This window comes from Melospiza georgiana, chromosome 5 (assembly GCF_028018845.1).
Source record: "Melospiza georgiana isolate bMelGeo1 chromosome 5, bMelGeo1.pri, whole genome shotgun sequence".
Lineage (NCBI taxonomy): Eukaryota > Metazoa > Chordata > Aves > Passeriformes > Passerellidae > Melospiza > Melospiza georgiana.
Genome location: NC_080434.1, coordinates 31,676,923 through 31,698,869, shown reverse-complemented (window position 1 = coordinate 31,698,869; position 21,947 = coordinate 31,676,923). Strand labels below are relative to the sequence as shown.

The following is a 21,947-nucleotide window of genomic DNA, read 5'->3' as shown; positions in this document are numbered from 1 at the left end:
TGAATCAAATTCTTGTTCCCAATACAAAGCAAAAATACTGAACGATGAAGTTTATATGATGTTCATACTTCAAATCCAGAGGGTAATATCAGAGGCTCTTGTATTTGATCTGCGTGGTTCCTCTGAGTATTTTTGCCATTTTACTGCATCTCCCTATCGAGGGAGTATTATTTATATGAGATAATCCTCATTTGGTTCCAGTTTGTTAAATGAAAGGAATGTGTTAGGCAGTCAGTTCTTAAGAGGTCTGGAATCTGGTCTGTAATTGAATCCATTCCCTCTCAGCTAATTTATGTAATCTGATGAGAAACAAGTGTAGTACAGTTTGTTCAAAGAAAATGGAGAATGTTCACTTTATCAAACCATAGCAAAAAAAAAGTGTTTTGAATGAAGCAGCACAGTGAAAGGCCAAGTTTGGGTTCCCTTATCTGATGAACCGTACTTGGGGTGCCTCTCCTAATGAAGGAGGATGGAGGGAATGTCTTGCAGTGGAATGGCACTCTGGGTTGTGTGTGAACTGCCTGGTTTATTGGTTTTCTGTGGCAGCGTGCTAGGTGTGCTGTTTGTGAAACTGTGAGCTGGGTGCTGTTGTGTCCTCAGGCTTCACTCGTGACTGCTGCATTTTCTGTTGTTCTTACATGTGCATGCTGTTTTCTAAACCAGAGCCAGGCAAGGAGCTGTTCTGCTGCAGCACCTGGCTCCTAGATTTTCCCCTGGACTAATGAAGTCCCTCCTTTATCTCATCAGCAGTGAAACCCATTTACTCTGGGCCCAGCACACATCAGGCTGAGCAGGGAGGCCCGGTCAGGACCGTGGGCGCTCGGGAGCGGCACCTTGGGCACGGTTATCACAAGAACCATCCCCTTGTTCTGCCCTTCTCCTCACGCCACTGCTGCACTCTGCTCGCTGCCAGTGGGCGAGCACCTGGCTGGGGTTGGAATTCCCTCCCCTTGTGTTCTTGGGTGTATTCAGAGATACAATCTGGTAATCTGTAAGGACCTGCAGGCCAAGTCATGGCTAGCAAGCCATTCCCAACGTGGGGCAGAAGGCAACTTCTCCCTTCCCTGCTCTACTCTGTGGGTTTAAGAGCAGTGAGGAGATCTGCTGTAGGCCCACACATCCAGAGCTGGAGAGGGAAGGAGGGAGTGGAGGCTAAACAGAGCTCCAGCTGTGCCTGTGGAGCACAAAGGCAGCAGTGACCCCATGCAGGGGAGAGGGGTGGTAACCCCAGAGTCCAGCCCAAAGCCTCTGGAAGGCGTGGGATGCTATGTGGATCCCGTGGAGTTGGTGACAGGAGCGGCTCACGTGTGACAGACAGCTGTCACTGTGATCTACCAGCTTCCAGGGGAAATGGGTGGCAAAGGGGTGAAACTGGAGAGCCTGATGAGAACAAAGCCAAGGCAGGCCGCTGTTGCTCCCTGCCTGTGGCCATATTGGGGAAAAATATCTTCTCAACATTTACAAGTGGCTCTGTATTCTTGTATAGTGGTGGTCCCCATGTATGAGGCTTGATGTCTGCACTCACAGGTAGCATGCCCTGATTTTTGGAAGATTTTTCACTCTTCTAATCATGTGTGTTGCTGTCTCTCATTGGGCATCCAGTATTTTTGTTACAGTCTTCACATATTTGGGAAGTGAAAGTAGGACACTGTGCTGATGTGAGGAGGTGCCATGCAGGAGTCCAGGGGATAATCCCTAGGAATGCAAAAAGCAGGAGGGGGCAAGATAGATGTTGGATAGATGCATAGTAGGGAGGAGAGAGTACATTCAGACTCGATGTTTGCATGTGTGAGATGTAAAAATCCATTGCTGCCAACTCTGTAAATGTTTTATTTGAAGATGTATGGTTCCACATCTGGCTTGTCTTTAACTACACCAAATACTGCTTTTCTCTTTAAATTTCTCTCTTTTTTACCGTTTCAACTTCAATCTCATAAGAAAGATCAAATCTCTTCTGAGAGAAGATGGGCTTTTTACAGTTTCAGATTAACTAACCCTATATATTTACAGTAGGGAAATGGAAACTACAGATGACTAAAATCTTAGGGGAGAAAGAGTTGTGACTTAGGGAATATGCTATCCTGCCCTCCCTGTATTGTCTGGTTTGGTGTCTGGGCATCAGCCAGAGGCTTGTGTGCTGCTCCTGGTGCTGCTGCTGTGATTGCTGCCACACACAGGTGTCTGAAGAACTGCTTTCCCTCTGAGTTCCACCAGGAAATAGTGGAAATAGCTGTGGCCGTGCCCGTACCTGTGCCCAGGAGGCCAGAGGCTGTTTCTTGGTGATTGACTTGCAGGAAACAGAGCTGATGGGATAGGGGGGACATCTGCTTTAACTCCTTGTAAAAGCTTCCAAAACTGCTATTTGGGAAAGACCTGGCATCTCTAAAATTGTAAGGAGAGGGAGGAGCAGGAAGAGGCGGAGAACAGCCCCTGATGAGCTCAGGGTGGGTCTGCGATTACTGGCTTTTGTGGCTGCATTTTCCAGGCTCTGCTGCCTAAGCTATGTCAGTAATTAAAGATCCAGTGAAGAACGGGTTTGCAACTGCACTTCCCACATCCTTGGTGAGGTCTGAGCAATCAGGGTCTTGGAATAAACATTTGGTTGAAAAATTCCTCAGTACCCCGAGCTGAATCTACTCATCTCCCATACTGCAGCAGAGATCTGCAAGTAATTTGACCACGTACAAAACATTGTTTCAGTAAAAAGTTCTTGTGTAATATTGCCATCTTTCCCCTTATTTTGGATTATTGATCTTTTCTCCCATGTAATGCCAGTTAATTTTCCTTTCTGTATAAATGTCTTGTGATAATTTTCCTTTCTGTATAAATGTCTTGTGATTAATCATTTCACTGCTCATCCTTAGATCTCATTAGTAAAAAGGAACTATTTTTATAAAAATCATCCAAGTCTTATAGGATGCTCAAAATGTGAGCTATGGGATCTGCATTGAAGGAGTGGTAGTCAGGAGTGATGCTCAGGAGTGCTGGCTGCTCAGGAAACCCGTCTGCTTCCCTGCCCACCTGTGCCTGCTGTTGTGTCCCTTCTGACATCCAAAGCATGACCACAAAATGGAAGCTCCCAGGTGACATGCTGTTATCCTTTGCCAATACTAACTGGAGGAAGCTCTGACTCTGCCCTAAGTGGAAATCTGTCCCCAAACCCTCCTGTGGTCTGGCTTGCATTCTAAAGGAAAGGTTGATTTTCTTAGACAAACAGGACAGAGCATAAGAAAGTAACGTGGCAGCCTTACACTCCATTTCCCTGAAATGTCACTGGGTGTTGTTCCCAAGCTCTTGTCACTGTTCAGCCCTGATCAGACCCAAGTGAAGTGGACATGCACAGTAATCAAGAGAGGAGCATTCCAAGGACTGGTAACCACATGAAAGCTTCTTGTGTGTATTCTTAGGCCTTGTGGCTCTTTAGCAGAAGCAAATGCCAACTGTCCAGCCCAAAACGACTTCTCGCTGTAAACATAAGGTGGATGGAAGTGTCCAAGGTTTTTTCCAAAAGGAGATTCTGGTGTTGTCACCAATTGTGACATTTACCACAGGTACAGGGTTTGCACGCTGCCTTAAGGGAATTGATTTCGGACATTGATGGGCAAGTGGATCCCTGGAAATATAGATTTCTTACCGGAGGGGAGAGTTGTAGGTCTTTTTCCAGCACATCTGAACTATGTGCATCAGTTAAGGTCTGCAGGTTGTATTAGCCTGTATATGTTTTCAGTTCTTTTCTCTTTCTTCAGCACCCCACCAAAATCATAATTTCGTTCTTTTTATGTGGCATCTGAATCTTTGGTCTTGCAAGAACATGGAGATCTATTGTTGTGGTGTTTGCTTTGGATCACAGAGTGAAGCTGGAAAGTAGCAGGAGGTTGGTGCTGAAGAGCTTAATTCTGCTGAGCCACCAGCACATTCACAGCAGGGTTGTTATTATTTAGTAGAACGTGTTTGGTCATTAGATGCTCTCCTTTTGGCCCTCTGTGGAAGAGGCAGCTGGGGAAGCTGTACCCTTAGCTCCATTTCCCCACACCCAGAAATCAGATTACAGATGACTAAAACCTTTGGGCAGTTCTGTGCGAGGCAGGCAGGGACAAGCAGTGCAGGCCAAGCCGCAGTTCCCACCGCAAAGAAAACAAAAACGCAGGTGCTGGAGGGGCTGCGGCCACGCAGATGAGCTGTGTGTACAGAACAGGGCTTTGCACGGAAGGGGAACACGGGAGGTTCTTGTTCCTTGGCTGTTGTTCGCTCAGGGCGCGCTTCATTCCAGCTCGCCTCCAGGCAGAGTTCTTACAGGTCCTGCAGCAGAGCTTCTCTGTGGTGAGAGAAACGTGTGATCCTGGGGCCTGAGAGAAGAAATGCTGCTGGAGGGCCCCTCCAGGGGAAGGCTGCTGCTGGCCACCTGAGCAAACACCCAGCCCAGCTGGAAAAGGCAGCACGGGGGATACAGGGAATGGCTGTGCACAAGGGGGTTTGCTCGGGGCTTCCCACCTCGGCCTGCCTCGTGCCTGTGTGCACCTCTGGGGCCATGGGCATGAGCATGACAAGGAGCACCTACTACACTCCTTGGTTCCAGTCATGGGAGAGCCAGTGCGGGGAGTTTAGGTCCATGGAGCATGGTTCTGAGCATTGCTGGATTAGTGCCACAGTTCTGAGCAGTGCTGGATGGATGGCATGGTTCCAGGCAGTGCTGGATCAGTCCCATAGTTCCAGGCATTGCTGGATCAGTGCCGTGGTTCCAGGCATTGCTGGATCAGTGCTGTGGTTCCAGGCAGTGCTGGATCAGTCCCGTGGTTCCAGACAGTGCTGGATCGGTGCCGTGGTTCCAGGCAGTGCTGGATAAGGAGCTGCTTAGATACCTGGTGTACCTGGAATGTGTGTGTGTCAGGGATGCAAGGAAGGGTTATGGACCAGGGCTGGGTTGTCCTGCAGAGCAGATGACCCCAGGGAGATGAGACAAGGTCCCTGGATGCAGGACAGCACACCTGACCCAGGGTTTGGGGTCTGGTAACAGCAGGGGTGGCCTTGTGGGGCTGGGAATGCACGGCTGGGCAGAGCTGGTGCCACTGCCCCAAAGGGTCGGTGTCAGGAGCCCTGCCATGGCAGAGCACACAGAAGCCCTTCTGAGACAGCCAAACAGATGTGTGGAGGGCTGGTGGGGCGGAGCTGCAGTGGGGAATTCTCCAGATGCCAGCCAGGAGAGCTGGATGCAGGAGCCACGGCAGCAGAGATTGCTGTGCCTAGTGAGCTCTGCAGCAGCTGAGAGCCAGGCAAATAGCAGCACGAGTGTGGGGTTAGCCTTCACATGCTGAACAGATTTTGCTAATATCACTTTGTTATGCAAATATGTAATTATTTCATTTCCTCTAGAAGGAGTATTTGTGGTTTCCTGTTCCCCAGGACTTCCGAGTGCTTGTGTAAAGGGAACAAATAGCCGCAGAGTTACTGGGTTGTGCACTCTGTGGCAAGCTCCGAGAAAGTGATAAACCTTGAAGCTTTGGTGGAGGTTTGAAATAGCACTTTTGAAGGGGCTGCTGGAGGGTGGTGAGGCTGGCCCTGACAATGGCACAGGACTTGCTCACCATTTAAATAAACTTAATTTGGATTGAAGCCTGCTGTCTGACAGGGGCTAAGGAATGAAGAGACCAGGGCGCTGCACAGGCTGGAGACTGGGGTGATGAGGATGGAGCTGTTCAGGCCCAGAGGGCCTGGAGTTGTGCTGGCTGTAGCTGGAGGGCAGGATATGTCTGGATAACTGGTTTGCAGCACTTGTGTGGAAGAAGCAGAAAAGGAATAGCAGAGAGGCACAGAAGCACTGTTCTCTTGGAGGTCAGGTGTGAAAGTTTGTCAGCTGTGGAGAGGAGTTCCTGGTTTGGTTTGGATGGTACACTCACAAGGCTCTGGCATTTAAAAATCTCATGGAGTGGGGGATATTCCTAAACTTTGCAAGCTGCAGAACTCTATGTAATGAGTGTTTTGATATGTCACAGGGACAGCCCATAAAGCGAGGAATTTTTGAAACCCTGTGTGTGCCTGTGGCAGCTGTTTGAAAAGGGGGATTCAGAGAAGGCTCCTAATGCCCTGAGAAGTCACTTTTCCCTTTCTGTTTCACATGCAGTGTCCTCTTTCTCTTTCCTTGCTGGCTGTAACAGGCTTGTATTGGGCTAACTTTCTATTTTAGACACTTAGTTGCAGTCAAGTGCTGGGGTGAGGTTCTGGGATCCAAATTTGGGGTTAATTTTATATAAGCAGGGCTTTCTGCTAACACTCAAAGGATTTTGAATAAAAGCTCAGCCATAGGGTGCTTGAGCTCCTATGTTGAACTAAAAGTAGTTCTTGTCTAATCCCCTTTTGCTTGAGAATGGTGTAACAAGTACACAGTGCCTCTACGCGTTTATTTGATTTTTTTCAACTCAGGTAATTCTTGATTTACAGTGATCTGATCTCAAGAGTTAGGAAGCTGCTCAGAGGATATGTTGGAGATGTGCAAAAGATGACATCTTCCAGCAAACGGCTTGGTGCTGTAGGTGTATTGCAGGATTCAGTTATGCCAGTTTTTATTTAAAGACTTGTGGTGTGTTGTTGCTTGGGGATTTTTATTTTATGTTGCTTCTTCTAACAGTAGGAAAAAACTGAAATCCTGTCCTGAAAATTATCCTGAAATGGTAATTTCCAGTTGCATAGAGATACTTCTTTGGGACTGACAGCTCTGCTGTGGATATAAGCCAGGGACTGCTGCTTGTTCTGAATTTTTTAGCCATCGGTTTAAATCATTTTGTTTTCTTTCTGCACAGATCCACATTGGTTTTATTACTTGTGTCCAAAAAAAAGCAATTATACCTTAATGTTTTCATTATGAACTTATTAATTATGTTTACTTGTATTGTTAGCTTTTATATTGCATTTAGTGTGTATTTCTTATCTAGTGAGAAGTAGAGGTAATGGTACTACTTGCACGGATAGTGACATGGTGTGTTTCCACATCTATGGATAGTATTTGGAGATGCATGTGGCAGCTTTGGTGCCTCAGCACTGTTAGTGGATGAGTCATTGCCAGGGGTTGTATCTGAGCCTTCAAATGTGGGAGCATATAAAAATCACTACTGTGCTGTTGAGAATCTTCACTTTCCTCCCTGCCTGCTGGTGGGCACTCACCTCTTGTAGTTACAGATGGGCTTGTACAGTGCATAACAGTGCTTGCTACCCATCCTAATGTCAGTGTAATTTGAGAGGCAGTACATAAAGTGTCGTAGTGTTCTATTTGGGGCTGGATAATGATACACTTGCTGTAGCCCGTGGAAAAGCCGAATGCCCCGTGCTGAAAATGCCATGTGTGAAGCTCAGTGTGCTGGTCTGTAGGCCAATCTTATTATCTCCCCTCTTCAGCTTAGAAACCAAGCTGATCTTAGGAACCAGCATGTTTATAAACTGTGACACTGCACTGAGGCTCCTCTTCCACCTCCCGTGTGTTCCCTGCCCGAGGTACAGATGAGGCACCCCTTTATTCCAAAGCAGATTTGGTAAGGCACAGCATCGTGTGTGCTGGGCTGTCGTTTGAGGCTGTGGCGCTGCCAAGGGCAAGTGAGACGTTTCTGTCCTCTGGTGCTGAAAGACAGCAAATGCGGGAGGCCCATGGGATTGTCTCAGCCGAGCAATGAACACCTTGCCGTGCCCTGCTGTAGTGAAGAGTTTCTCTAGGTGCTGAGGGCACCTCTGCCAGTCCCGGCCGGGCTGGGGAAGCCGAGGGTCACTGAGTGTGGCTGGTACTCAGGAGGGGCAGGCAGAAGCCCAGCACAACCCGGTGAGCATCGCTGCCACCTGCCCGCGGTGGAATGTGCTCCGCTCCCAGCCAAGCCTTCAGACTTCCAGGGGAGAAGCGTGAGTGCGCTACTACTCCTGATTTCCCCCCCCCCCCCTTTTTTTTAATGCGATCACGTTATTGTACGGCCTTTGGGAGGGGCTGGGTGGAGGCGGGCAGGGAACCGTCCTCCGCCTGGATCGCCGTCCGCCCAGGGGGATGGAGTTTCCAGAGCATCCCCTCCCTCCATCCGTCCGTCCCGTCCCGTGGCTGCGCTCCCCTGGGGTGGCGGCTCCCCTCACTTGGCCCCGCCGCAGCGAGGCCGGGCGGGGCGATCGCCGCGTTTCTCCCGCGGGGCTGCACCGAGTGCCGGCCGTGCCGGGAGCAGCAGCACCGCCGCCTCTGCCCCGACAGCAACCTGCACGGCTGGGAATAAAGAATTAAACCCTCGCTCCCCGCCGCTAAGGGAGGGCGGTCCACACCGCGGAGCTTTCCTCCGCCCGGCTTTTTTGTCGGTTTTTTCCCGTTTTCCCCTTTTTTCCTTCTCTGGGAGGAGAACGCCCCGAGTGCGCTTTCCGCGCAGTCCCGGACTCTCCCGGCCGCGCCGAGGGGCGGGATGGCGTGGTCGGCCCGCTGGGTGCTGTGCCTGTGCCTGGGATGGGGCTGCCTGTGCCTGGCTCTGGGAGACGCGCTGCGGCCGCGCCGGCTCGGGCTGCGGCGCCGCTCCGCTCCGGGAGCCGTGCGGGCCGGCCGCGCCCGGACCGCCGCAGGTGAGGACGGCGCGGGGCAGCGGCGGCCCGGGCTGCCGGCGGCGGCCGACAGAGTGGCGGAGCACATGCTGCGGCTCTACGAGCAGTACCGTGACCCGCCGACACCGGCCGGGCCGTGGCTCCGCCGGGGAAACACGGTGCGCGGCTTCCGCCCGCTGCCCGCAGGTGAGTGCGCTCCGCGGCCGGGAAAAGAGGGCAGCACCGCGGGGTCAGAGCATCGCTGGGGTGGGGCCCGGAGAGCGCGGTGAATGGGAGAAATGAGAGAATTGGAGGAATATCCCTTCCGGCGGGGACTGTCGTGTATTACGTTATGTCCTGTACTTTATTGCCCTACTACTTCTGCTCTGCATCGAGCATCACTGTCATCAGGATAGCTGAGTACAGTGCGAGGGAGGTGGAGTAATTAGCGGATCTTCTCCGGAGTCCCCCGTGTGTTAGTGGTGTTCTGCACCTGTAACTTCTGTTGGAGCCAAGGGCTGAGCTGCGCCTGACGGAGCCGTGTCATGGCTTGGGGTTTACTGACAATGAGATGCAGTGGCAGATGAGGTCAGTTGAAACATGACTTAGGTGTCATAAATACTTCATCTTGGCATCTTTGGAAGGGTCACTTACATCTCTCCATGATTACACACCGGCATGCACAGGTAGATGGGTGAAAATGTAAAAACATTTTCTGTAAGGGAGGAGGATGTGTTTAACATGCCAGCATCTCAAAAGAACCATGTCCCAGCAGAAAGAGAAAAGTCACTGTTTTGGTGCTAACCCTAACTAACCCTTCCCTCTTGTGGTTTTTGTGCATGTGAGCTCCACAAGGGCTAAATGGAATGGCCAGAAGTTAAAGATGAGCATCACTGGGATGTCCTTCTCTTACCTGCTGCACCCCAAAACCTTGCTGCGTGTGGGACAGCTGTCAGGGCACACACACAGAAGCCCCATTTGCCAGTCTCTGGCTTTTCTTTACACCAGTGCACTGACCCAGTGGCTTTTTCTTAGAGAAGCATCAGTAAAAGCGAGAGCTGTCTGTGAGGTTCAGTGACTTGCTTCAGGTCCTTCCTGTCCTAGGAAAGAGAGCTGTGGGTGGCAGGCTCCCTTGCTTCTTCAAAAGCAACACTGTCTTTTATAAGGCAGCTCTGAGCAGAGATCAAATACAATGAGGAATGAGTGGCTTTGGTGTCTTAGGTTTCAACCCTGCAAGTATCTCTGTCCACAGGAGAGGCTTTAGAGGAGTACTTGCCCAGGGTTTGGAGCATTGAGAGCCAGGACTCTGCCCAGCTGCTGCTTTTACTGAAGAGCTCTCTTGCCTTTCTAACGTGGCTTGTTTGCTTCGTGAAGTCTCATGTCCCTGGCTCTCACTGACTTAAGCCTACCAAGAGAGGGGAGGATGTAATATTCACTACAGCCCCCTCCTAAAAAAAGGAGAGGTTGTTAATGACCCTAGCAGAGCAATATTTGCTCTGTTACAGATATCTGATAAATGCCATTTATTGTTCTAAACCTAGAATGTTGTTGGTTGAAATCCCATCTCTGTGGTCTTTCTGATTATATTAGTACTCTCACTTGATGTTGAGTGGCAGCAGTCCTATAAACACACTGCTTGCTAATCCCTTTCCTCCTCTTCCAATACTTTCACAGATCGAGTGCCAAAGCAATAAATTGGTTTTAAACATTGTTGACACTTTATTAACTGTGCAAAATATTTAACCAGTTAGCTGTTGTCTTTCTCTTGCCGTTGGCAGCAGCAGCTTATTTTGTGTGGTTATTGATGGCAGAAAATCTGTTTCCAGAAAGCCCTTATATTTGATGTTCCTCAGGGTGGTGGGTGCAATGGAAAGACTTTTTCTGTCTTCTTTCTTGGGCCCAACTGCCTGACAAGGCTTGCCATGAACATGGCACATCCAGCAGTATTCCCCTTTACTTTGTCTCTAGATCCTCTGCTTTCACTGTTGCACTCCTTGGCTCCAAGTTTCAGTCTCCCACTTAATGGGATGCATCAGTTAATTTAATATGTGATGTTGCTATTGCGCCTTCACATTTTACCAGTCCCTCTGCCAGCCCCTTCAGGACTCAACTTTTTGTCTGCTGGGAGCAGAAGTTCCCCCAGAATTGTCCCATGTCTCCTCCATCTACAGCAAAAGGTCTTGAAGCAAATTTTCAGTGGTTTCATTTGCAGTTTAGCCTTGCAATTTAGTCTGACATTTTCAGGAGAGAAACTCTTCTTTTTTTGAAGCACAAATTTTCTGAGCTCTCAAGTGTAGGCGTGGAATCTTTCTGTCCTTGCTTTTCCTCTGCAGGGGCTTCTGCTTCTTCTGCAGCACATGGGAAAGGCCCTTCCCCAATCTCCCAGACAGATTTTGGAGGCTCTGGAGTGTTGTGTGGTGAGACCAAAATCTCATAGGATTTGTTGAAGCTCATCCCTGTTTCTGGTCAGAGAACAGGGGTGTTGCAGGTGGCAGCTGTGGCCCTGTAACCAACAACCAACAAAACCCAGCTAAGACTGATTGATCAAAACAAGCATCCTGATTCCTGATAAAAGCAAGTTTCCCTTTCTGTGGCTCAGTTCTCTGAGGGGATGGAACCAGAGCTTCAGCCCCATGTGGCATCTCTTTGAAGCCTCCTGCCCTGAAATCTCTCATGCACCAGACTTTACGAGGCTGGACTGTTGCTTGTTTGAGCTGGGGCTTTTGGCCACTGATTTTGATGAACATTCATGTGATCATTCAGGCAAATTTGTTTCCTGTTAATCTTGCTAAATTACCTGTGTGCATAACTGTATACTTTGAATAGCCCAGGAAAAGGAACCTGTGGCTGTGACAAAGATGAAAAGAAACCCCAGGCCTGAAATCCTTGAGGAGTGCAGTGAGGATGTACATATATCTTTCTCTGAGTATTTAGTTACACTTTAGCACTGTTCTCTTTTATGGACTTAACTGCTCTAATTTGTTTCTCTGTATGTGAGTGTGATTTCTGCAGCAGCTCTTCTCGCTGTTGCAGGACATTTCTGGGACAGCTCTGGTAGTCCTTGTTTTGCTTTGGACAGGCCTTTTCCAGTTCTTTACCTGTGGGTGCCGCAGGAGTGAGTGGTTTTCCATGCGTTGTCGCTCTAAAAGACATGTAGGAAGAACATGAGCCGCAGTGGAGCGCTGGGGCAGTTCTGGCAAGGGAACTCTGGAGATGTGGTCCTGCAGGGGTGTCTGTACACGACTGGTCTCTCCTCCTGGAAGAGACCTGAGCAGAAGTGTGCTTACTCTCAGCACTGCCTCTGGAGGTGTGCTGGTGGCTGCCCAGGCTCAGGAGTTGGAGGTCACATACAGCATGAAAAAAATAAAAGAGACCGGAAAGATAAAAGCCTCAAATGCAGATTAGATTTGCTTCTGAAAGCATTTTTAATCCTAGCATCACTTAAGGAACACAGCTTGCAAATGAGTCCTGACTTTGTTTGGAAGGTCCTCCTAATGGTGTTATAGTAAAGATATACAGTCAGAAATTACTTTAAACTCTTTTTTAATGACTGAAGTTCAAGTAATTTCAGGTATTACACCTTCCCCTAGGCCAATTCTTGTGGTTTTAGAGATATGTTCTCCTCCCTTTCCAAAGGCTTTTCTTTCCTTTGTTGTGGTGCGAAGTGCCCACGCAAATGGGGAAACGGAGCTCACCAGCTGCCATCAGCCTGCAGAAACCAGTCCAGGCCAAATGCTGGCCCCTCTGAGCACCAGAGTATCAGGGGCTCTTTGCAATAAGAGCGTTACAAATATCCGGTCAGAAGACTTGTGTTTTTTCCTTCTGTGTGTTTCTTCAGTTTTGGGGTTTGCTGGGTTTTTTTGCTGCACTCATATAAATACAATGCAAGCAGTAGCATCCTGGTATTTTTCAGGAACTTGACTAACATTAAGCTAAGATTTGGGCAGATGGGCCCAAATCTGCAAGCCTCTGAGGCAAATGGGCAGGATCTGTAGGTTGGGCCTCTCAGGACAGAATTTTCTGGCTTCTGTCACTGTGTGTCTCACAGCGGTGCCATGCGTGTGAACGACCTGTGTTCACAGTTCCCTGCTGGTCCCTGTTTCTAGAACACATTGCTTCAGCCTGAGGAGCTGTGGCATCAGAGCACAGGCTGTGCACAAGTTGCTTTCATCCCAGCAGCCCAAGTGCAATGAGTCATGGCTGTGAGGATTCTGCCCGTATTTGTGTCTGCTGTGGATGTACCCCCTTAGCCTGCTTGGCTTGTGCCAGCTTTGGGCTAGATGTTGTGTTTAGTCTTCATACCTGCTGTGGTCCTCCTGCTTAAAATATAGAGAGAAGAGATCAAGTGGCCACTGTGCAGCACACTTAGGCTGTGCAATGTGCAGATTTGTGGGTTTCGTACCATGAAACCTTCATGTAAGTTAGGTCCTGGGTATGCAGCTTTGCTGTTTCTGCACAAGTTGTTTATTTGAGCAGTTGATAGCTTTAGTCCGTGGTGAACTTGCTGCTGTTTTATATCAAGTTGCTAGCTGCTGTGATGTTACCTGTTTTGCTAAAAGAGTTAGTAAAACCAGTTTGGCACTCGGTCCTATGCTCTTTCAAAAGGGAGAACTGCATCCCATCTTTTTCTTTTGCACAGAACACAAATTGGTAACTAGGAAGCAGCAGCCAAGTAAGAGGAAGATGGGAGAAAAGAGAAAATCTGGTTTCCAAATCTGTTTTTCTTGAGGAACTTGTTCCTGTTTCCAGCTCCTAGTGAACTTTTGTATATGGGCTGTGAAGTGATGAGAACAGGATTTTGCACTGGAAACGCCAATCCATTCTTAACCAGGCCCTGGCACAAGGGCACCTCTGTAATACCTCCTTTAAATGATGGCTAATGGTGACTGTATAACTAAATAGTCCTCGTTATTGCATCCTTTTTCACCCGTGGGATAGATTTGGCAGTCCATAAAAATGTCAGGGCATCCTCTATAAAGGTAAACACACCACATGTTAGCAGATTCATTCCAGCTTATTGATGCCTGAAATCCCCCTTGTGACAGGAATCTGCCTGTGCCAGCGACCTCGGTCTTGACAGACCTACTGCACTTCCTTAAAAATACGTTTTTAATGCTGGTCGCAGGCCTTCCTTGCAGCTGTGGGTTGGTGTGGGGAGGTGAGGAAGTGTGAACCATGCCCCTAAGATCCAGCAGGTACAAGTACTTCAGCTGCTGTGCCAGGAGCTGGGTTCAAGTAAACAGTCTGGAATGGTTTCCAGCAGAGCAAAAACAGTGTCTCGTTTCAATGAAATGAAATTTTCCTGAGTAAAAGATGCTTTTGTAGTTATTTTAAAGCTTCCTTGGCGTGCCTGTAATTTTTAAGGGTAATTTCTAGCCCAGGGAACACTTATTTCAGTGCAATGCTTACACCTGGGAGTCAGGTATTGGTGTCACACAAGTGGTGTGCTGGACCCAGTGCTCCCAAATTTTGATAGAACCCCAAGTTATGCAGTTGGGTTTCTCAAGACAGAATGTGGTGGATCCACAGATGTCTGTGCTGCCCACTAGTAACTGTTGTTGAGGTGATTTTGCAGATAAAAGATGGGGGAATTCAGAGCTGCTGAAGCTTGGAGGTGGTTGTGTAGGAAAATAGCACCATCTACTGCAAGTGCTTTGTCTTGGCATAGAGCTGCAGGCTGGAATTTAGCTTTTAACCAAAATTATAGACTCCATCTATGTGTGCCCCATGCTATCCAGAATTTCTTGATGAATAATAGGAGCTTCCTTTGTCTTCCAATGCAATATGCCAGTTTAGAAAAGGCAGGATTTTTTAAGTGGCATTGGTAATAAAAATTGAGATCAAAACTTGTCCTTCAGCATACAGCAGTGATGCAAATAATAACTTCTTAAACAGGTGCCCATGAGACACCACGAATTCTGGCTCCTGAGACTGATCTACTCAGTGCCCTGCCAAAGTGTGTATTAACCTTATTACATCCCAAAAGTAATGTGTGTAATAACCTTATTACATCAGTGGTTACAAACCAAGCAGAGATCAGGTCCTCATGTATGCCTGGCGCAAGCATAATCAAGGGCTGGTTTTGGCTTGAGGAATAAAAAATGGGATGGAATTGCAGGTAAATCTAGTTCCCTAGGCATCTGTTATAGTGGTATGTGAGTTTTCAGCACTTAGAAAGTTACCTATGTGCTCTGCTGCCAGATGAGGCTGAATGTGTAAACAAAGATGATTCCTTAGGTTATTTGGCCTTTTCACTCTTTTGGCCCTGTTCTACTGAAGAAAACATGGAGTTTTTTCCATAATTCCATGAAGCAGTGCATCTGCTAAGTTGGGGAGAAGGGTTCTCTCTTTCTTGCTGCTTTTTTTAATGTACTGATTGGAATACTATGACACAAAAGTGTTCAGAAGAGGAGGAAGCTGCTTGGATTGCTGGGGTAGGGATGGGGCTGCACAGGGAGAGTCCAGGCATTTGCCACACTTACCTGAGTGGCCCTGGCCATTGGGATACTGCAGGCTGGAGGCACAGGACATGAAATTGTTAATGTCTGTGAAAGATCAGTACTGGAAATGATGTTTTCACTTGCCTGGGCAGGGTCATCCCTAGTCCATGGCCATCTCTGTGCTTCTCATTGCTTGGACTGACCCTTTGAAGAGGACAACACACGCCGTGTTGTCCAAAAAGCGTTTAATTCTGCATGCTCCCATTTCCCTCACATGTCAGGATGTTTCCAGCCCCTTGGGTGGGGCTGCAGACCATACCTTAGCTACACTGTATTTGAGTTTTCCCTGCCAGCCTGGTTTTACAGCCTAACATTCTGATCTGTATTTCTCTTTTCTCTGAAGGACAGACATAACTGCAGCCCACAGGGATTTTTAGAAAAATTACACCTTCCTCTTGAGCCTTGCTGTTGCACTTTGTGGGTGTTAAGAGTCCCCCATGTGTTCTACCCCATGACCCCTCAAATCTGGTTTTGGATTGGCTTTCTTTGCGCTATTGGGGTTGCTCTAGTACCATCTGCCTGCCTTCAGCTGTATGAGTAAATACCTTCTAACTCTGGCATGAAAACTGATGAAGTGTCCAGGATGGAAGGACTAAATGTAGCCAGTGTAACTGACTGCTCTAGAGGGAAACTTCAGGTGTGATTAGTATCTGACTTAGTCAAAAGGCTGTCAGAGCAGCCCTGTGTCCCCTCTGGATGACATTTTTAGATGCCTGTATTCTTATGTGATTACTTGTTTTTCTAGGGAGCCCCGAGGGCCAGGAGGTGTACGTTTTTAACCTGACATCACTCACAGAGTCTGAAAATGTCCTGTCAGCCTCAGTGTATTATTATATTGGTGATCTGCTACATGTGAAGTGGAACTGTTCTGAGCCCAGTGGCTGTTCCCATCACCAGCACAGGAAACCTGAAATTCAGATACACCTTTCAGTTTGGACCTTTCCTTCAGCTGGGAGCCCAGCTCGGAGCCTGGGACATTTCCTCATCAATGTCTCCTCTGCTTACCAGGATGTCCTCTCCTGGCAGTGGAAGGACATTACTCGGCTCCTGCACGAGGCAAAGCAAAACAACGAGCTGCTGATCAGCGTTAAAATGGATCTGCCCGGCCATCATCCCTGGGAAAGGGCCTCTTCCTCCCACGAGCCCTACATCCTGATTTATGCCAACGATTCCGCCATCTCTGAGCCTGAGAGCGTCGTATCCACTCTGCGAGGACACCGTCATCCTCTGGCCAGGGCCCTTCCCAAGCCACAAGGCCACAGGAGGAGGAGACGCTCTGTGAACGTCCTGTTGCCGCTGCAGAACAACGAGCTCCCAGGAGCCCAGTACCAGTACGGGGAGGAGCAGAGCTGGGAGGGCACGAGGCCCTACAAGACCTTCCAGCCACAGCTGGCAGACAGGGCCAGGAGCAAGAAGAAGCAGAGGAAGAGCCATCTGCAGAAGAGCCAGACTCTGCAGTTTGATGAGCAGACACTGAAGAAGGCGAGGAGGAAGCAGTGGAATGAGCCCAGGAGCTGCGCCCGGCGCTACCTCAAGGTGGATTTTGCAGACATTGGCTGGAGCGAGTGGATTATTTCCCCCAAGTCCTTTGACGCCTATTACTGCTCAGGAGAATGCCAATTCCCAATTCCAAAGGTATGATGCTTTTTCACTGTCTGTTACCATAACCTGGGCATTTTGTTTGCCATGTCCGAGGGAATCCAAAAGCAATGGATCCAGGCCCACTCACTGTCAAAATATCCCATGGTTTGTATGAGCTGATTGCATGAGAGTAGCAGGGGAGGCTGATGTGCTCCTAGCCCTGTGACCTGGATTGATGAACTCTGCTCCAAATGTCCAGTGTCATTCTTAGCAACATTCTTAGTAGGTCCTGGAGGCTGCTTAAACCTGGGATTTGAGGCTGGCCTAAAATGAGGGGCATCAGTAAAGGCAGAGCTCTGGGACTCACTGCAGCCTTTCATTCCAAAGTCTTTGGTCCTGCCACAGAGAAGCCAGAGCAGTTGGTTCCAAAATATATGTGGCATTCAGAGCAAAGGGAGTCTCCTTTTGAAAGTGGTGGGTGGAAGAATGGCACCCAAGGGGATGGAGCCCAGGCAAAGCAAGCTGCAGAAGATGGGGTCCTCTCCTTGGACGAATAGAAGACTTGCCTAGCTCCAGCTGCAGGAGCGGGCTTCAAAGCTGGGCATCACAGGATCTGCTGCTACTGAGAGTGTGTTTGCAGAGGGATACCCTGACCCTCAGGCAATAACAGACTACTCTGGGTACATCACATGCCCTTGCTGAGGGTGAGCCTCTAGAGTTAGCAACCTGGTGGGTAATGGAGAACAGATGTACCCCCCCCATGCCTCCAGATGTGCATGTTTTAGCCATGCCCTGGTTTTGCCAGCTGGTTTGACTGCTGTCCAACCCACCTGTGCTGGGAGCATAACCTGGCATAGAGCTTGTGGGCCACAGATGTTCTCCTGTCGGGAATGAGAGCTCACAGCTGCCTTTTGTGCCCTGCTTGTAACCCAGCTGCAAGGACACCCCGCAGGACAGTAGGTGTTCTGCCTTGTGGCATGTGATCAGCAGGCTCAGGACAGCTGTTGGGCTCCCAGTTATTCTGGGGAGAATCCTGCCCAGCAGCTGAGTAAGGGAACGTGGCTGGGGGCTACCAGAGCTTTCACTTCCCTTTGAAGACAGAAATGATACAGAAATCTGAGTTGTATGATAATCCAAAACTTGTTTATAAATCCCTGGCTGCTACTGCTGAGGGGTATAGGTACTCTTGGATTCAAAGCAAACCAACAGAAATGTCTTTGATCAGCTTAGATGGGGACTTAAAACTTCATGTACTAATGTGCTGAGCAAAAGAGATGACAAGCTGGAATTCACAGTTATTCCTGCTCTTTTTGCAGATCCATATCTAACCCTTAAGACTGACTCTTTTTTCCCAGAACCGAATCATCTCTCATTCCAGCAAAACTGCAAGTTGAACATTTGGCCAAAATGACATGGTTCTGTGTATTTCTCAGGGACATGTGATGGGATACACTCTAAGCTGTTTAGATTCCCAGATTGTATGTGTAAGAACAACTCTAAAAGCCAAAGCAAAAGTCCCTGGCTAAAAGCTGCATCCTGTGCATTTTTTATGCTCACTTATCTCTTGTACAGATACTTGGATCAGGAAGCATTTCAGGGTTCAGAGAAAAACTTTTGTGCTTTTCATTTCTCTGCATTGTTTTTTTATTTTTGTGAACACCTTAATGGCTTCTGGTTTTGTGACCAAGCAGTCACCTTACCAGGCAGATTGGCTTTCTCTTCAGAGCAAACCCAAGCTCTGGTGTCCCTTTTTATGAATTTAGGGAGCTTTGCCCTTTGAAGTTTCTCCTCTGAGGAAAAGATCACTTTAGTATGAGGCAGAGCTGGCTGGAGATGTTCCAGCTGAAGGGTCTCAACAGGGCCCTTCAAGAAAGCAATGTGATTGTAGAGTAGTGAATCCATGGCAGCGTGGGTGCAGTGACATGTTCTGCCGTGTCTTTCTCTTGCAGGCCATGAAGCCGTCCAACCATGCCACCATCCAGAGCATTGTGAGAGCCGTCGGAGTCGTCCCCGGCATCCCCGAGCCTTGCTGTGTTCCTGACAAAATGTCTTCCCTCAGTATCTTATTCTTTGATGAGAACAAGAACGTGGTTCTGAAGGTGTACCCCAACATGACAGTGGAGTCCTGTGCGTGCAGATAACACCTTGGTGGGAGGCTGTGGGCAATGCCAGGGTGAGGGCTTGCTGTCTGGGGAAGGGGTGGGCAGGAGTCTCATCACACCTGCTTCGTGTTTGCACTGCCATGCATCTCCTTTGGACAAGAAAATGTAAAGAAATCCAGTCAGTGAGAGTGGGAGCAGGATGGATTCCAAACAGTGGTTCCAAGGGAAGTGAAGACAAACTTCATTTGTCCGTGATTCTGATCAAGACACAAGGCTTGGGAATGACACCTGACTATACCTGTTGGAAGTGAGAGGGGAAGGAAGGATCTGCAGATTTTTGAGACTGCCCAAAGGACATAATGATCTATTTTTGTACAAGATTTTGGAAGCAGCACAGGCTGGTACTTCCTATCTCTGTTCTAATGGTGACTAATGGCGAGGGGAGGTTAGAAATGTAGTAGTCTTCATTTTAAAGCTAAGTTTCTTGCCATAGGTTTTAGAGTAGTACAAGGCAGCAAAACAAATCTGACATCCTGAAAGCTGTAGGTAAGCCCAGGGGATGTGCATCTCCTTGGTAGGAGGTTACCCACCTTGTGTGCGAGTTCCTTTCCCCTGACAGTGCTCTGTAATTGAGCCCTTGGGAGCTCAGCAGCCCCGGGCACAGGAGCTCCAAGCAGCCCTGCTGAGGGCATCCCTCTGAATTCTGCTATGGACACTTAGCAGGCCAGGGCTGTGGAAATGCCACCCTCAGTCAGGTGGCTGAATGACTTGTTCACCTCACCTCGAGTTCTAGAACAGTCTTCCAAATAATCTGTGGGCTGCCTGCCTGCAAGAGTGCTGTTGCCAGGCTGTGCAGTGGCCTCTACTCCCAGGTAACAAGTGACAGGACGAGGGATCACAGCCTCCAGCTGCACCAGGGAAGGGTCAGGCTGGACATAAGGAAAAATTTCTTCATGGACAGGATGGTCAGGCAGTGGAAGGGGCTGCCCAGTGAGGTGCTGGAGTCACCCTCCATGGAGCTGTTCAGGAAAGGGGCACTCGGTGCTCTGATTTAGCTGGCAAGGTGGTGATTCAGTTCTTCCATCCTCGGGGGGCCCTGAACTCATCAGCAGCAGGGTGTCACTCCTGGGACAGGGCTGGTCCCAGAGATTGGCACCCTCAGCTGAGGAGAGGCTTGTGAGTTTGCAGGATGGGTTTAGTGGCTCCTTTTTCCTTCTAAAACCAGCATTTTTTAATGTTTTCTGGGGAAAGGTTTATCTATGTACAGACTGTCAATTTAAAAAAGTGAAAATCACCCCCAAGAAAGAAAAGTTATTTTGTATATGGAAAGAAACTTTTACAGATGCTTCTAATTTATTTTGTATCCATGGCCCTCCTAATGTATCCTCCTTTATCTCAGCACTCTTCAAGCCTTGCAGTTTTCTCTGTCAGTGCAAAGATGAGCTGCCAGGACTGTAGGGGAGCTCCAAAGGACAGGAGCACCCGCAGGGTGAAGGGCATGTTTCACTGCTGATGGATAAGCTTGTCTGCTCTGTATTGTTTTCCTCCAGTCATGTGGACGTTGTGCTTGGAATTCCGGAGAAGCGGAAAATAAAACGGCTTTAAAATGAAAATCCATGTTTTCCTGTGTGGCACTCAGATGTTTCCAAGAACATTCAGGGCCGCCTGGGAGAGCCTTTCCTGAACCTCTTCAGGCTTCTGGTCTCGGGGCTGTGGGGTTTGTTGTGCAGAAAACATCCCAGGCTGTCTGCCCCGGGTCTGGATGTGCATTTCCACAGTTCCTCAGAGCGGGGAAAGGCCAAGAGGCTGGCAGGAAGGGCTTCCTCCCAGGCCTGAGCAGCCTCAGGACACCTCAAGTTTTGTTTTTAAATGTTTGTTCTCTTTTGTTTCCAAGCCCAGGGCTAAGCTGGAGAAAAGGTGGAGAGAGTAGCAAGTGCGACTCCCATGTTTAGATCCATCCTTGGATTCCAGGCTCTCCTGGTGGGTCTGTGCTGCCTGAGGGAAGGAAACGTTGGCAGTACCTGTTTGTTCACCTGTGCAGCTGGGAGGAGACACTGAGCATGGAATTGCAGGGAAGCTGCACTTGTGTAGTGACTGGAGGAGAAGCATCCTGCCCCAAGTGCTGTGTTCATTTCCCCTCTGGATCCTTGTTTCCCTCTATGTCTCTGTATCCCTCTGTCCTTGTTGTGTAACTGGTTTTTCTCCGTCTTTCTCCATGCCTCACTCCAGTTCCTTTTTATTCTCTGTGGCACTCCCTGAGACATTGTTCCTCACAGGATCCTTGTGTCCCATTCCCTGTTCCTGTTTTTTTGCCTTTTTTCTGGCTTTTCTTGCCTTTTTTTCTTGCCCCCAGGTAGGCTGAACATTTCTACTGCTTATGGCTTCCTCTCCTCTCCTCTCCTCTCCTCTCCTCTCCTCTCCTCTCCTCTCCTCTCCTCTCCTCTCCTCTCCTCTCCTCTCCTCTCCTCTCCTCTCCTCTCCTCTCCTCTCCTCTCCTCTCCTCTCCTCTCCTCTCCTCTCCTCTCCTCTCCTCTCCTCTCCTCTCCTCTCCTCTCCTCTCCTCTCCTCTCCTCTCCTCTCCTCTCCTCTCCTCTCCTCTCCTCTCCTCTCCTCTCCTCTCCTCTCCTCTCCTCTCCTCTCCTCTCCTCTCCTCTCCTCTCCTCTCCTCTCCTCTCCTCTCCTCTCCTCTCCTCTCCTCTCCTCTCCTCTCCTCTCCTCTCCTCTCCTCTCCTCTCCTCTCCTCTCCTCTCCTCTCCTCTCCTCTCCTCTCCTCTCCTCTCCTCTCCTCTCCTCTCCTCTCCTCTCCTCTCCTCTCCTCTCCTCTCCTCTCCTCTCCCTGTAGTAGAAACTTTCAGGCTACCTGGGAGTAAGAGAACCCCAAACTATAATGATTTAAAGAAAACTATTTACTCCCTGGGAGCCTGCCTGAAATTTTCTACTGCACCAGACATACAGCAGGCAAGAAAAACTGCAAGAAAGGCCAAAAAAAAGGCAAGAAAGGCAAGAAAAAAGGAAAAAAAAAGGAAGAAGAACAGCAGGAAGAAAGGCAAGAAAAAAGGCAGAAAAGGCAAGAAAAAAGGGAAGAAAAGCCAGAAAATGCAAGAAAGGGAAGAAAAAAAGGGAAGAGAAAAAGGCAAGAAAGGGAAGAAAAAAAGGCAAGAAAGGCCAGAAAAAAGGCAAGAAGCACCCACTGTAGGACCTTGAAAAAGAGTGTGATTCTATTGTTTACATTATAGGA

The 21,947-nt window shown here is 48.8% G+C and overlaps 1 protein-coding gene across 1 annotated transcript; it reads left to right on the top strand.

The window, feature by feature from the left end:
* Positions 1–8,414: 8,414 nt before the first annotated feature.
* On the top strand, positions 8,415–20,303 carry BMP3 (bone morphogenetic protein 3). Its single transcript, XM_058024424.1, has 3 exons — positions 8,415–8,733; positions 15,772–16,661; positions 18,557–20,303. Exons 1-3 carry the CDS (start codon positions 8,415–8,417, stop codon positions 18,746–18,748), a joined length of 1,401 nt encoding a protein of 466 aa, XP_057880407.1. The 3' UTR covers positions 18,749–20,303.
* The last annotated feature ends 1,644 nt before the right edge of the window (positions 20,304–21,947 follow it).

Excerpts from the sequence above, each read along its gene's own strand:
- BMP3 (XM_058024424.1), top strand. The coding sequence starts at position 8,415 with ATGGCGTGGTCGGCCCGCTGGGTGCTGTGCCTGTGCCTGGGATGGGGC. Across the intron at positions 8,734-15,771 it reads CTTCCGCCCGCTGCCCGCAG|GGAGCCCCGAGGGCCAGGAG; the intron begins GTGAGTGCGCTC and ends TTGTTTTTCTAG. Across the intron at positions 16,662-18,556 it reads GCCAATTCCCAATTCCAAAG|GCCATGAAGCCGTCCAACCA; the intron begins GTATGATGCTTT and ends TTTCTCTTGCAG.